The sequence below is a fragment of the Phodopus roborovskii genome, unplaced genomic scaffold (genome assembly GCF_943737965.1).
Source record: "Phodopus roborovskii unplaced genomic scaffold, PHOROB, whole genome shotgun sequence".
Classification (NCBI taxonomy): Eukaryota; Metazoa; Chordata; class Mammalia; order Rodentia; family Cricetidae; genus Phodopus; species Phodopus roborovskii.
The window spans coordinates 39,453,893-39,469,511 of NW_026126410.1; the positions used below are offsets into that span (position 1 = coordinate 39,453,893).

Here is a 15,619-nt window from a genome sequence, read left to right on the forward strand (position 1 = left end):
AACGTTGATCTGTTCTTTGATTTCAAAGCTCATTTCATTTCTGTTACATCTACTTCGTCTCTCCTTTATTCTTTCTCTTTATATCTACTTCTGAATAGTTCATATAATTGGTGTAAATTGTTGATTTGTTTTTTACTGTACCACAAATACAAAAACTTTTAAACTCATCAAATATAAATCCAATAAGTTTTCATTTTTCGCACATATCATAAGCCTGCAGCATATGTGCTGGCAGATTAATAATGCTGGCAGTGACATTCAGAACGTCCACTGTGGTTAATTCACAAAGAAGTACTCAATATTATGTGGCCCAAGACATTTTCACAGTTCATAGGAACACTGTTTTCACAAGCTAGGGAATTGGGAGAAATATCTAAAACATAAGCCCACGGTTATTAAAATAATTTTTCAATATCTTTGGGTTCTATTGTTCTTTCTCGCAAGTTCCATTTGTTGCAAATATATGAAAGATGCCAAGTGTCTTTATCATGAAAATAGGACATAATATATCAGTGGGCAAAGAGTACACAGTAAGCCTGATGTAAACTTCAGGTTTTATAAACTTGTACTGGTAAAGAAGGAAAAAAAAAAAAAAAAAAGAAGAAGTGAATAACAGGAGTCCTTTTTCTTGCCATTTGTTTTAAACAAAGGAGCATGTTCTAGTTAGCCTAGCTGTCAACTTGACACAGCCTAAAGTTATTTGAAGGTGTCTCATTGAGGAATTGCCCTGATCAGATTGGCCTGTGCCTATATCTGTGAGAGACCGAAGATTCATGATAGATATGGAGGGGTGTAGCTCACTGGGGGCAACACCGTCCCTAGGAATATGGGCCTGGGCTGTGTAAGAAAGCCAGCAGAATATGAGGAGGTAAAAGATCCATAAGTTGCGTCCGTCTATGGCTTTTGCTTCAAACTGCTGACTTGAGTTTATGCCCTGACTTCCCTCCACGATGGATTCTGACCTGGAAGCATAAGAAAAAATAAATTCTTCCCTCCAAGAGTTGTTTGGGACTAGAGTGTTTTACCACAGAAACAGAAACATGAGTTCAAACAAAGCAATTGCTTTGGTTAGAAGCGACTGAACCCAACCCCTCATGCCATGTGTCTTGGGTAGGGTTTCTATTTCTGTGAAGAGATCCCATGGCCACAGTACCTCTTATAACAGAAAACATTTAATTGGATGCCTTAAATTTCAGAGGTTCAGTCCGTTATCATCACAGTGGAACATAGCAGCATGCAGGCAGACATGGTGCTGGAGAAGGAGTTGAGAGTTCTACATCTTGTGCAGGGAATAGGAAATTAATCTGCCTCACTGGGCATGGCTTGAGTGTATATGAGAACTCACAGCCTACCTCCACACTTCCTTCAACGAGGCTACACCTACTCCAACAAAGCCACACCCCCTAATAGTGCTACTCCCTTTGCGAGGATTGTTGGGGGGAGGCATTTTCTTTCAAACCACCATACCAGCATAGGGGACTATCCATTAAATATGGAGAGACGGGTTTCAGAAGTTATAGGGCAGGTTTGGGTCTAGTGGCCTGTAACTAGGGATCCATCTTGTATTAGGAAAAGAGGTCAAGTAAATGTCCCGCCAGCACCATCACTCCCACCGCCACCCCCTGCTACCTGCATCAGGACACCTGTCTCCTGAGGCTGGCCTCCGCTCTACAGGAACCCCTTCACAAGCTTGTTTTACAGGCAGAATCATGTACTGGGAACCAGTCAGAGAACATCACATAAACCCTCAGGTACTGATAGCACATAGTAAGAACAGAAGTAAAATTAGAGCTGACTGTTGGAGACTGGTAGTTGGCTTATTGGTAGGTACCAAAATAGAAAACAACTGTTTGATTTTAAGATAACAAAAATTTAAATGAATTTAAAACAGAAAACTTCCTGCACTTGAATAAAATGACATTGGGAATTCTTCCATATATATCTAATTAGTTAGAAAGAGGATGGAAGTCTAGGTAAATACTATGTCTTCCTTATGCATCTTTGTCTCTCTACACAAGGCTTGAGTGTGTAGAGTCATAGGAAATGTGCCTATGTGAAAGCAGGATAAGGAAGGTGAACTTACAAATAAGGCATTCCTAGCTGCTCCCATCAGCCAATGTAAGCATACATTTTCTCTATCATCTTGTTATTTTAATGTCTGAAATTTTCATATGTTCATATAATGTGTTTGGATCAAATACACCTCCATTCTCCCCTCCCTAAAAGTTTCTAAAATATCTTCCCCACTATTTATCCTTCCAAATTTTATGATGCTGTCCATAAGCACATGGATATAGGACCATCTACTAGACCATTAATAATCTCTCAGGGCCCACATCCTTGAAGGAAGCTATCCCTCTCCAAGCAACCACCACTTATCAGTAACTCTTCACCTAGGGGTGAGATTTCTTGACCACCACCCACATCTGTGCTGATTTTTTTTTTTCTGACTTGATCTCACATAGGACTTGTGTATTCTCTGTCATGCTCACTGAATTCATATGTGCAAATGGTCCTGACAAGTCCAGCAAATACCACTTTGGTGTAGATGTTCACTACCTCTTGGTTTTACAATAGCATACCCCCTCACAATGATCCCTGTGCCTTGAAGAGAGAGGTGTGATGTCCCATTTACAGTTGAGCATCGCTAATCTCTTATTCTGCATATTGACCAATTGTGGGGTTCTTTATTACTCTCCATATACTATATCCAGCTTAAAGAAGAATAATATTAGGTTCTCACCTAGGACCTAGAGCCTAGCCATTGGTGGGATTTTGGCCCAGTTAATGGTACCAGCCCATAAGTTCCATCAGGAGGCACTGGCTTAAAACCAGATGAGAACGTTCATGGCACTATTGCATCAGTGAGAATATGTCATCAAGCCACTTGTTATTTTAGCACACAGTTCACCGTCTAAAGTCTTGTTTTCACAGTCAGAGTGAGTTCATCCATTCTTATTTTTATTGATATTAACTCAGAGTGCTATGAAATTTAAACGTGGTTGGTGGTAAAGATACATGAATATGCAGAAATTACTGTGCAAACGTAAGAATGGGTAGCAGAGAAATAACAGGGTGATCCCTGGAGTCATAATTCTTGGGTTACACATTTTCTCTGCTCATGCAAATTTGGAAAAGCCTGAGTAAAGCTTATTTAGCCAAGAAGCTGCATTTTTGTGTGTCAGATTGTATAGGATGTTTACTTTTCTAGTTTGAAGTAAACTTGCTAATACGATATCATGAGTCAATGCCTTGGATATCAAGTACAGCAGTTCCCACATTTAAGCTTCATGAATCCATTTTAGCAACATCTTATAGATGCTCTGTTCCCAGACCTTTCATGGAGGTAAGTGGCTGTAGCAGGAGGATGAGCACTCACTGTTCCTACATTGTGTGTTCTAAGGGTAGATGCAGTTGTGTATTAACTGGCCAGTAGACATCAAGTTGTTGGGGTTTATTCTATCTTCAGCCTATAACAGTATCAGAAAGGTTAAGTCCAACATAGCAGTTATGGATGGAACTCTGATGAGTATCTGTGGAATGCCTGATGGAATAAATGATGGTAGAAAACTGTCCCTGCACTTAGAAGATCTGTACCATGAAAGGAACTTGAGGGAAGGACACAGTACATAGAAAAGTTGCCACTCAGGAGACTTGAAGGTACCAAGATGGCAAAAGACAATCTGATATGTGCCATTTAACTTCTTGAACTGCATTTGTCTTATACATAAATTGGAAATTGTGTCTCCTTTCTGTGTCTCCCAAGGCAATGCCAAACAAAAGTGGCAATAACAGATGTCAGTGTTCTTGGAAAGGTAGGGCCACTGACTATGTCATACAAACTCTGAGGAGTAGCACACACCTCTCTTGGTAGCCTTAGTTAAGCTTTTTCACCCCGTTTCGGCAGTAGTACAAATCAGTTTGCTAAACCAAGAATGGGATTTTGTAATCCATCCTTAGGCTACTTGTACTCAGCACACTGTCCCAGTGAGCTCAAGTCAGAGTTCATTCCTGTAACCGAATCTTTATTATGGAAATACTAACTCATCCTGTCTGTGGCTGGCTATTGTCTTATGAAATGTTTGTCTTGGGAGAATGCTTAGATTTTGATAGATAATAATTCTAAGTAAAAGAAAGGGCCCTTCATAGGTTTTTCTGTCCCGAAGCTATAATTAGTTAAGTTTGAATATTCTCACTTCTGTTAAAATTGGGCAATGAGTTCAGATAATTATTTTGAAGGCTATCATCATACTCATTATTTAATCATATTAGCTGAATCCTGTTCAAATGTGTATCAACTGCTTGCATCCTTTTCAATATTTCTAAACCTCAGTTCATTTCTGGTTCAGAAAAGCTTGTATCCTGTCTCCTCCTTTTAATTAGCTGGCATTTTTATTTTTAGAATCATTTTCATGCTAGCTGTATGTGCAAAACCTAACCCCCTCCTTGCTGGCATTCCCACTCCTTCCCTTGCAGACCTTGACACTCAAAAGTGTGGTGAACTCTCAGATCGAATTCAGTGACTCCCACTGAATGGAACCTGAAAGTGCCAAAAATGCAATTCATTTTGTATTCCCAACTGATGAAAGAGTTACTTATTGGGGGTGAGTAACTCTTGGGAAAGCTGTATACCACACAGAGGAAACAATAGATCCTGCCTCATTTAATATTACTTCTTCCACAAAAGGATAGTAACTCTTTGAGTCATTTTCTCAGGCCAACTGCTTATCAGTCCAGGCATGTGAAGTGGGTTCTTGTACATGTTATAAATCGGTGTTACAGGACAAAGCACAGTTACAGGACAAAGCAAAAGAAACTATAACCTATCTTCGAGAATGTGTCTCAACCTCCACCCACACTAGCCATTGGATTCCCTCCCTCCAAAGGATGCCTCCTAACTATGCCCACCTCTATACTTTTCCTTCTGTTAAATAAGTCTCTAATCAAGTACAGTAACAGGTACATTAAAAAGATCATTTAAAAAATAATTCATCTATTGCAGTCTAACACATGTGAAGGCAGGTCTCCTGCCGGGAAAGGAGCTGGTGTGATTAACCCAGAGGGCTGTTCTTGTTGGTGCCGTTCCCCACCGGTCAGGGGAGAGCTGGAGAGAATGAACGCATCAAGAGATGAAAAGGGACTTAGAGAAAAGTAATGTTACCTTGGCAAATGGATGTCAGTTGGAGATAGCTTCTTGGTGATAGATGAGAGTCCATGTTCACATCCCCATCTCGTCAGCACTGGGCCCCCCATCTGACCTGAACCTGTGCAGGTCCTGTCCTTGCTGCCTGTCTCTGCGTTCATGCGTACATCAGTCCCGTTGTGTTGGAAGCCACTGTTTCCTTGGAGTCATGCATCCTCTCTGGCTCTTCAAATTAAATTCCTGTACCCTGCAATACATGGCCAACACCAACTGAACTCAACAGCATTTGTGTGCACTTTTTGTCTGATATTGCTTTGTTTGGATGCTTTTTGTTTGGTTGGTTTTGTCTTATGGCCTTTTGCTTGAATATTAATTATAGTTTCCATTTTTATGGTTTTGTTTCTTTTTTGAAATCCCAGTTTTATAGACACAGACATAGCAAGCAGTGCTGACCCACCCTTGTGGTTATCAAGGTGAGAAATGTATGCTGCAAGTCTCAACAGTTGGCTTTTACAGTCATTTTCTGACAGAAATGTTTCATTCCTTTTCATCTCAGCTACTGAGGTCGGGAACACAGAACTTTAAGGTGTGAGTTTCACCTCTCCCAAGTCCATTACCTGCCTCAGAGACTACTCCAGGTTTCTGAGCTCCATGTTTTCAATGATCCCAACCATGCTGCCTACCTATAGGGCTGAGATGCCCTACACCATATAGCGTAAGCCAAGTCAGTGTCCTGGGAAGAGGCTGAGGTAGCAATTGCACATGCAAAATGCTCTAGTTCTTCAATGGATTTGTCATGTCTAATTTAATTTTACTTGGCTTTAAATGTAACATAGCTGCTAAGGACATGGTTACAGGTTTAATTTACTTGATTACATGCTTCTGAGATTCAGGTCCATTATCTACCATGAAAACCTGTAGTTCAGGAAAGTACACAGATAGAAAGGGCACTTTGTAACTGTTTCCCCTAGAAGTATTGACCCAGGCTGATCAATGTATGTTTTTACATTTCCAGGTGAAGCAGTTGGCATCATTGTCTTCTTTGCTGACAATTGGTTGTCTTATCTGTGTTTTAGAAACTTTCACAGGGATCTTTTCAAGAATTCCAAAGGATTTGTTAGAAGAGGGTTCCATTTGAAGACAATGTCATTCAAATTTTACACTGTAACTTATTAGATGAGGCAGTAAAGAGAGACAAATGGGAAGGAGGCTTTCATAATGAGCCTAATTGGAAATGTAATGTTAGCCACGGTCACGTGTGTTTCGCTTTGGCCATCGATCTTTATTCTATTGGTATTGGATACCTAAGCTATCCAGCCTCTCAGAGTGGTCTGATTGGAATCTGAAAGAGCTGTGGGAATCCCATCTTCTACATTGTGTTGATGATGTCAGTTTTGACTATGAGCAATAGCCTACTGCTTACCATACCATGTGTGAGCATCCTGTAAGCAGGCTTCTACCTTGATACTTTTTTTTTTACATAGGCACAGTGGCTGAGCTGGGATGTAAGACAGGGTCTTAGGCAAGCATAAGAGAAAATCAGGTATTGCCTGCTGTCAGTAAAGCTGGGTATCTGTGGTTACATAACTATCCTAATCAGTAAGTGCAAGGCTATCACAAGTGACCTACCACTGGAGTTAGTTGGTGACTCACATGAGAGCAAGCACACTTGATATAAACCTAAGTGTAGACACAATGGGGAAGTGAGAAAGCTCCAGGCCTTATGCTCGTAAATCCTCATCTATCCAAGTGCATTTCAGAACTACCAGCAAAGGAAGTTTCTCTCTGAAACGTGGATGATCAGCTGGGTAGTGGTGGCACACGCCTTTAATCCCAGCACTTGGGAGGCAGAGGCAGGAGGATCTCTGTTGACTTCAAGGCCAGCCTGGCCTGTCTCAAAGGTTGATGGTCATTGTTCTGTCCCCTCTCCAACCTAAAGAGTATTCTCAACTTACTGTTCACCTCCTGTGTGAAGCCTTCCACAACCACCCCAAGCCAAACCAATTTTCATCTTCCCAAACTCCCTTAGAGCACAGAGTCAGCATGGCTATCATCAGTTTGTGGGTGATATTTCCCTTCTCCCCTTGAAATAGCCTCTAAGTTCCCAAACACCAGAAAGAGCTGGAAAACTTTCCCTACTGCCCAATTTTCCCATGCTAATAGTATTCAAATTCTTAACACATTCACAAAGACACTGAAAAAGAACATTATGTTCTTAAAGAACTCAGCGCAGTCAGCCAAGAGGTCTTCTAGCTGGGACCAGTTGCACTTGATTGTTTTCCTCACTCAGCTAGTTAAAAATATATATGCTCTGGTAACTTGAGAAAAATCCCTAGCCGTCCAATGAAGCATTTGTGTGCTGTAGTTGACCTGCTGGAAGAAAAAATGTTCCAGTAAGTTTCCAGCAGCAGTGACATCCTGGTCCTTTGCATGTTGGGCATGTGATCTGGCATGTAGAAGTGAGTGAAAAGCTGCTTGGTAGTGGGGTGGTTTCCCTGGCATGTGAACATTACAGGAACAGTTGTGTCTCTTTTAGGCCTTATAGATTAGGAGGCCATGAAGAAGCCACACATTCACAATTATCTGACATAGGTTTGTTTATTTATTTAATTAATTACTTAGAGACAACGTCTCATGTAGTGTGGACTGGCCTCAAACTTTCCATATATGCAGGGATGGATAACCTTGAACTTTTAGTCATTGTGGCCCTACCTCCCAAGTGCTAGAGATCAAACCCAGGGTTTCATGAATGCTAAGCAAGCACTCTTCCAACGAAGCTACATCGTTTGCCCCTGACATTTTTTTAGTCAAAAAAGCAACCAAAACTAAGAGATTCCACAGGTAAGTCCATTTTGAACATTTTTGTTTTCAACCATGATGACATTAAAGATCACAAGACCAGTCTTCTACATTCAACGTGTGAATGTCCAAAATATTCAGTGGTTAAAATGTCTCTGGATCCTGTGGTCACATCTTCCCCCATCACTTCCCTTACAGAGGCAGAGAGGCAAGGACATGTCTGTCTCCTCACATCCATGGCTGACAGATTTGTCTTCTGGTGGTTTATGACAGAACCACAAGCATGCTGAGCTCGACAGAAGCAGGCTTCTCGTCAGAGTTGAGTTGATTTAACGATAAATATATCAAGCGATTTGCTGTGAGGACTATCCGCATTCAAAGCGTCCTCTCAAACCACTTTGAATGCTGTCATTAGAAAATAAATACACCACATTTGGGTGTTTTCAAGTCAAAGCACTTCTGTCAGATACTTCCTCCGCTGTCGTCAACTGAATGCAGACATTCGTCTATTTCCGTAATTGAAACATCAGCGATTTCTGTCCAAGCTAAAATAAGCCACTAAAGTAAGGATAAGAACAGATATCAAAATATCACATTACAGAGCCCTGTGTTTTATTTATTACTGCCTGGAGCTAAGATATTGCCTATTCCCATGGGATTTTTTTCTCCTGCCCAACATTGCCACACATAAGACAATTTGCCAGAAGAAGAAGGTGTCATTTAAAGGTCTGTTGCAGGTAAAATATTTCCTGTAACTATTAAAGCTGGTTACATATGACTAGTTCAGGGACAGGAGGTATGTAAAGGACCAACTTGGAACACCTGCCAATTCCTCCCTGCAAAAAATTAAGGGGCAGCCGACTTTGCTGCAGGCTCTTGTTTACTTCCAGAAGTACATTAAGGAACAGAATTGGAAGCTGCAGGTGGGATGCATTAATTGTCTTGCTGGGCTGTTGGTAATGTCTAAAGTGGTTGGTATCCTACAAACACTCTATAAATCTGTCACTGTAAGTACCTTTATCATTGGGAGAGGCAAGGCTGTTAGTGATAAAGTGAATTAAGTAAGCAAAGTTGGGTTTTATTTTACTTCTCATACAAAGGAAAATATGCCAGATTAGTAAATGCTATATTACAGAACCATGCAATAAAGGCTCATTGGAGAGACAAGGTTACCATAGTACACAGGATACTGCATTAGATGATTTGTCAAGGTCTCCCCCCATGCTTGTGATCCAACTGCTGTGAAATTATACAAATCCCGATCTAAGTTGATGTGGTTGTGTCAGTCACCATACATTTTATTTACTTCCGTGGATATAACATGACAACTGTTGAGGCTGTATCCTTTGTTAGTCATAGAATAAATGCTTCCCATGGGTTTAATCTTTAAAATAATCTTTTTTTGGTTTTTTGAGACAGGGTTTCTCTGTAGTTTTGGAGCCTGTCCCAGAACTAGCTCTTGTAGACCATGCTGGTCTCGAACTCACAGAGATCCTCCTGTCTCTGGTGAGTGCTGGGACTAAAGGCATGTGCCACCATCGCCCGCCTAAAATAGTGTTACAGTTCCTGTATTATTATTGTTCTTGCTTTAAGAACTGAAATCACTGGAGGTTAGAGCCATAAAGTCACTCCCAAAGAGAATCAATCCTACATATATGGACTATCAGACCCTGGGGCCTTTGTCGTGAACATGCACAGTTGGTTCTCTGTACTGTGTATTCCTCAGCCAGGACTCATCCACCTGCAAATCAAAATTATTTGGTTAATATTTATGTGCATTAGTCACAGGCAGAATTTTACTTTTAGTAACATGACATCAACTGTTTGTTTTTACGTGGCTTTTATATTAAATTGAGGGAGAGAGGTAATAGAGAAATGATTTCAAGTATGGAGAAGGATGCACATACGCTGCTTTGTGTGATACCTGGGCTTCCTTAGATCTGAACACCCACAGTGTGGTGCTGAGGGTGTCGTGGACCCTGTGGCCATTGGTGGACAACCGTCCTGTTCCTTCTGTGTGTTTGAATCACGCTGCACAGCACAGAACATGCAGTGTGTTCTTGTGTCCTCTTCTCCTCCTCTGTTCTTATCTCCACATTGCTTCTCTTCTTCCACCCTGACCTTTGCTAAACTGTTCCCTGAATTTTCTTTCCTAAAGGCAAATATGCCATGCGAGACCTGGTCCACCGGCTTCCTGGAGGAAACAACAGCAACAACGCAGGGAGCAAGGCCATGTCAGATGACACCGTGACAGCTGTGTGCTGCACCCTGCACGAAGTGATCACCAAGAACATGGAGAATGCCAAGGCCTTACGGGATGCTGGTGGCATCGAGAAGTTGGTTGGCATCTCCAAAAGCAAAGGAGATAAGTAAGTCAGGGCCGGCATTGTCTTTGCATTGCTAAAGTAGACTTAACATCCCAGCCTGCAATCTGAGTTCCTTCATAGGGCAGTCAGCCATATTAGGCTGGAAACATGGCATTTTCTCCCTGATGTTATAGTTCATCTGAGGTTACCAGTCCCTGTATCAGTGGACCCGTATCCTTTGGGTCTGTGTTCGAAGTCATCGCAGAGGAGTCCTCTCTCTGTGTCCTTCCTATGGAGTCAGAGAGAACTAAATTCTGCTCTAGTCTCCTTTACTCACTGTGAGATGCTGGGCAGGTAATTTAATTTAATAAGTTACTATGCCTGTGCCTTTGCTTTCTAACCCAAAACTTCCTGGGATCAAGGATCATCAAATCTGAAAAGGTAAGAACAAATTCCTCAGGCAGAGAGGAGAGTGTTCAGTAGGGCTTTCAGTCAAATGAACAAAAGGGAAACAAGACTTGGTCTCCAAGCCATCATCGTACCTCTTCCATACATGAGAATATTCCCTGTGACTTAACAATCAAGGGTATCTTACTCTATGCAACTAAAAAGCAATTCATCAGCCAGGATGTTAGTGTATCAGCCAGTATATCAACCTTTACAGAAACCTTCACTTCCCTTAATTAAATTTTGTCTTCTGCAAGTCCCTCAGTGTAATCAAAGAAGATTAAATGGGTAAACTTTTTATTATCAGGGGGCTGCCGACTTCCTGCCTTTTCATTCCCTGCCTCTCATCCCTTTGCATCTAAATGCTAAATAATTAATTTTTCTTTTGTTATTGAAGATGGTGAGGAATGCTCTTCCAGACTCTCTGGAAACTCTGTCTCATTGTTCCATTTAACTCAGGTTATTGGCAATGTGTTCTAAAGGTTTCGCGGGGAGGTTTTGAAATACCCCGGGATCCTTAAATAGGTTCATTCGGCATTTCAGCATTAGATTTGAGTACATTCTTGTGTTGAGGAGTGAAGCCCACTGGACTCAGGCAATTGTGCAATGTAGACTCGGGGCTTGAATTATATTCAACTTATGATGTTCTGTCTGAAAATAAACACCATCGTTCACAGTCAGGAAGCTATGCAGTTTTCTTCATCAGATAATTTCAGCAGAACTGCGGGCCTCAAGGGAAAGAAGCGCTTGCTTGCCTTGAGCATTGGGGCCCAACATATTGTTGCTGTTACTACTTTTTAAAGTATAGATACTTAAAGACACAATAGAATCACAGTTGACAGGAGTACTCTATTTGCCTGCGTTTATGAGACATCCCAAGGTTAAAGTACGGTCTCTGAATTTAAAGACAAGAAAGCTAGGGGTGGGTGACTGGGCATCTATCAAGTCCCTTCAGTTGCATTGAGTTTTTCCACAGCAATAAGTGACATTCAGCTGGCCTTGAGCAGAAAAGACACTGTGGTCAGTCTTATGGCCAAAGAAAACTATTTGGTGAAACTATTTTTAGAAGTCTTTTTGAAGAAATCACTTATAAAATAATGCAGCTCCTCGTTGGTGACCCCCATAAATTGCACTGTAAGGTGTGGCTCACACTTGGTTGTTGTAAATGGGCAGGTGTTTTTCATCTGTAGGTGATCTCAAGAGTATCCTTTAACTTGACTAAATATGTTTTCATAGACAGTCACTCATTTCATCTAATTGTTCCTTTATCTCATTATTCTTTGTCAACAGCCTAGAGCTATGGCTTTAATAATGAGTGTGAAATTTAACGGAATCAGGTCTCTTACAATTGTAGTTCTCACGCTTAATCAGCCCTTCCATTTTTTTCCACGTGGTTTATCTTTTTGTATATGAATATACTAATTGGAGGATCAAAGCAAGGTTTTTATAACTTCCCATTTCCTACCTACACTTTAGTTTATAATTGCTTTTCACTGCTTTTGAAACAAAATGAGTCTAGGTGACTGGCTCTGACTCATTGTGAAACTCCTGTCCTGCGATGAATTTGGGAGCCAATAACTTAGTATAAACATAAGTTCATTCCATTTGACCTATAAAACTGTCACAAGTATATCCGCACTAAATTGCTCTTAAAAACTTGCTATGAACAAAGTTCAGATCTGACTTTTATTTGAAACAGCATGGGGACAAACATGACAAAACAAACAAACAAAAACATAGAAGAAAATGTAAATATGCATAGCTGTGGTCCTCAAGTTTTAAATATTTGTACATTTTGCTTCTAAGAATGAGCAAGCCTAACCATACAGTGATGTGAACAAATCAGACTTGTAAGGTGCCACAGTGTACTGGAACCACACACCTATGGTATTGGGAAGACATTCAAGGTGACTGGTGCTCTGGGATGCTGCTGTGATATGACTGAGTTGCATAGCCGTGAGGAATTGCACAGTCAGAAGTCTTCAGCCTCCCCTGATTGGACAGCTCCCGTGAAGATCAAAGTCCTGTAATTGTTACCAACACTTGTAGGAGCTGAACGTGTACTACTTTGAAGTCTGATGACTGACTATTTTCATGTCATTTTTAAACACACACTGCAGACATTCCATCATGTCCATCTGTTTCAAATATCCACTTTCCTGATTTCAACAGTTATAGGGGAAATCCTGTTGAATGTGTCATTGTATTTATCATAAGGCAGAGAAGCTATTAACAGTCTGAACTGTTACTTGTCAGTAGGGAGCTGTGTGCTACAGCCGGGTTATAATCCCTTAGAAACATTCGATTGTTCTAGCCCTTCGGTGACAGTTACAGCTTTTCAGGTAGATCCGCTGGTGACATTGGTCTAAGACGAAGAAGAGGGCAGTGTCCTTTTGACCTTCGTGTTATTATTACAGCATGGTATGCTAGCATTTTCATTGAGAAGCTAAGCTGCTCTGCATACACAGCCACATCGCTATTTTTTTAACTAAGCAAGAAGTTGAAACAAACAAAAAAAAATTACACTGTGTTAGAGGAATTTTTCATGCTAGATGTGTCAGCCACACCGCCACTACCTGAATTCTAATAATGTTCCTCCAGGGTTGCCTGGACATTGCCAGAGACAAATATCCAAGTAGCAGGGGTAAAACACAGCAAGATCAGTTAGTCTTTGTTTAACCTTGATTACATATGGCCAACAGGGGCTCTAATCTGCATCCTTGAAAGGGTTTACATTTCTCTATGTTGCAGGAATTTAAACCATAGCTGGAGTGTGATATTATCATAAATTATAGAATAATTAAATATCCATTCATTTTAGTGAAGTAAAATAAATGTTAACTTATTGTAGCTAATGTATTATGGAGAAAAATGTAATTCATAGAACCTCATTTTTTCTGTTAAAATACAACCATAGTTGGATTATTTCTCTGAAACAGAGAAACTGCTGTTCTGCAGTAAACGCATGAAGGAACTTTAACCTTTGCTCACATAAATTACAAACATGCAACCCCATAAAACAGCAGCCATGCTATCCACATGTCCTGACATTCCACAATTTCATTACAGAATGCCTGTCATAAATGTTCATTTTGTTTTGTTTGTTTGTTTTTCAGCTCTCAAATTCAAGCTCACCCCAGCCCATCTACCATCTGCTTCCTCTGCATTTCAAAGGGCTTTTAATTTCAAATATATTTTTTATTTAATGTTTTGAGAATTTCATACATAAGTTCTGTACAATTCCACCCCCTTCTCCCCCTTCCAAACTCCCCATCCCCCCAATCCCCTCTCAAATTCATGATCTCTTGAGATTCCTATGATTGTTATTGTTGCCTTGAGAGAGAGAGAGAGTTTGACAGAGAGAGAGGAACAGAGACAGAGAGTGGGGAGGGGCAGTGATCTGCATCCATTTAGTGTTGCTCTTATATGCATGTTTAGGGATGGCCTAGGGAATGGATAAGTTACCAAGGGACTTGCTCCTGACGAAAACTGACTCACTGTCTCTCAGCATCCATGAGTTGCCGGTAGCTCTTCATATTTGGGACCCCCACCCCCATCCACATTGGTTTATCACTTGGTGTTGTCATTGTGCAGGTCTAATTAAGGCCGACATATTGTTGAAATTTCATGAGTACTGCATCCCTGTCATTGTTAGAAGACACTATCTAGAAGTAGGTGTTCTGGTCCCCTGGCTCTTTAGGAAGAGGGTACAGAAAGTTTGTAAGAGTCAAAGACATTTTTGGTCTCACTTCTGAGACTGTTTTCACTGGATCTGCTATCCAAATGACTCAGTTTCTGTACTATCCATTGCTTTGGAGGCCTCATTACTTATAACATCCTGCCCAACACACAGCCCCACAATTGAAGCCCAGATCGTACCTCCCTCTAGTTTTGAGTGCATACAGTATCGTATGTGCTGAAACATGGCTACACTCTGCTTGTTGGATTGACAGTTAATTGAGTAACTGTGACCAAGAACAGTATACCCCCTGCAAACTGTCTTACTCCCTGCAGAAAAAGTGGACTGGTCCCTAAGGTAGACCATATCAATGGTGGCCACTAAAATTAGGCAGCTGGTGGTAAAACCAGTCTGTTAGAATTAAGTGTCTGCAAGTAGTTAGTTAGTCCTTCCTCTAAGCAGGTCCTAGTCAAAGAGGCTTTCAAGAATCTGACGGGACTAAATCAATATGGCTAAACTGACCTAGTCTCTGTTTTGACATGCAGCTTGGCATTGACCAAAAAGGAAGAGCTGTGTCTTCTTAACAATTGCAAAGGCACAGTCTGAGGAAAAGTCATAAACTGTGACCTTGATACCAAGGACCAAATTTGAAGAGCACACAGGACTTCATAGATTTTTATTCATGGGCATTCTTAGGTATCCGTGTGTGTGTGTGTGTGTGTGTGTGTGTGTGTTTTCTTAGCATCCACAAGCAAAAAGGAGTACTTGTCTGTGCTCACATAGGTCAGTGTGCCAGCCCCATACCTTCATTGTGCCCTGGGGATATGGATGATATGGATGTCGCCATACTTTTTATTACCCATGTATGGCACAACACTGCTGTAATAAATTCCTATATCTGGTCAGTGCTACTGAATCGCTTTTGAGATTTTATATATATATATATATATATATATATATACATATATATATATATTTTTTTTTAAATAATTAGAGACTATATCTGCTTTCTCCCTAAATGTCACGATTGAATTTGGTGTTTGCATTTTTGAAATTGTTTGTGGAATTCTAGTGCCTTCCTGCTGTTACCTTAGAGATTTGTCAGTAAGGAGAAGAATGGGGACTAGGAAAAGAATAGTGAAGAGAAAAATCCAAGACGGTGTGGTTTTTGATGTTTCCTGACAAGACAATGTGGTTCCAAACCAAGATGCCTTTGGTCATATCCATTTCCTGTCTTTCCTTTTG

At 40.8% G+C, this 15,619-nt stretch overlaps 1 protein-coding gene across 1 annotated transcript in view; it reads left to right on the forward strand.

The window, feature by feature from the left end:
- The window catches only part of Ctnnd2 (catenin delta 2), a 791,514-nt gene that overhangs the window by 739,051 nt on the left and 36,844 nt on the right, over positions 1 to 15,619 (forward strand). The window contains exon 18 of the mRNA XM_051182606.1: positions 10,101 to 10,311. Coding sequence (XP_051038563.1) covers positions 10,101 to 10,311 — 211 coding nt within the window. The remainder of the gene's footprint in view (positions 1 to 10,100; positions 10,312 to 15,619) is intronic.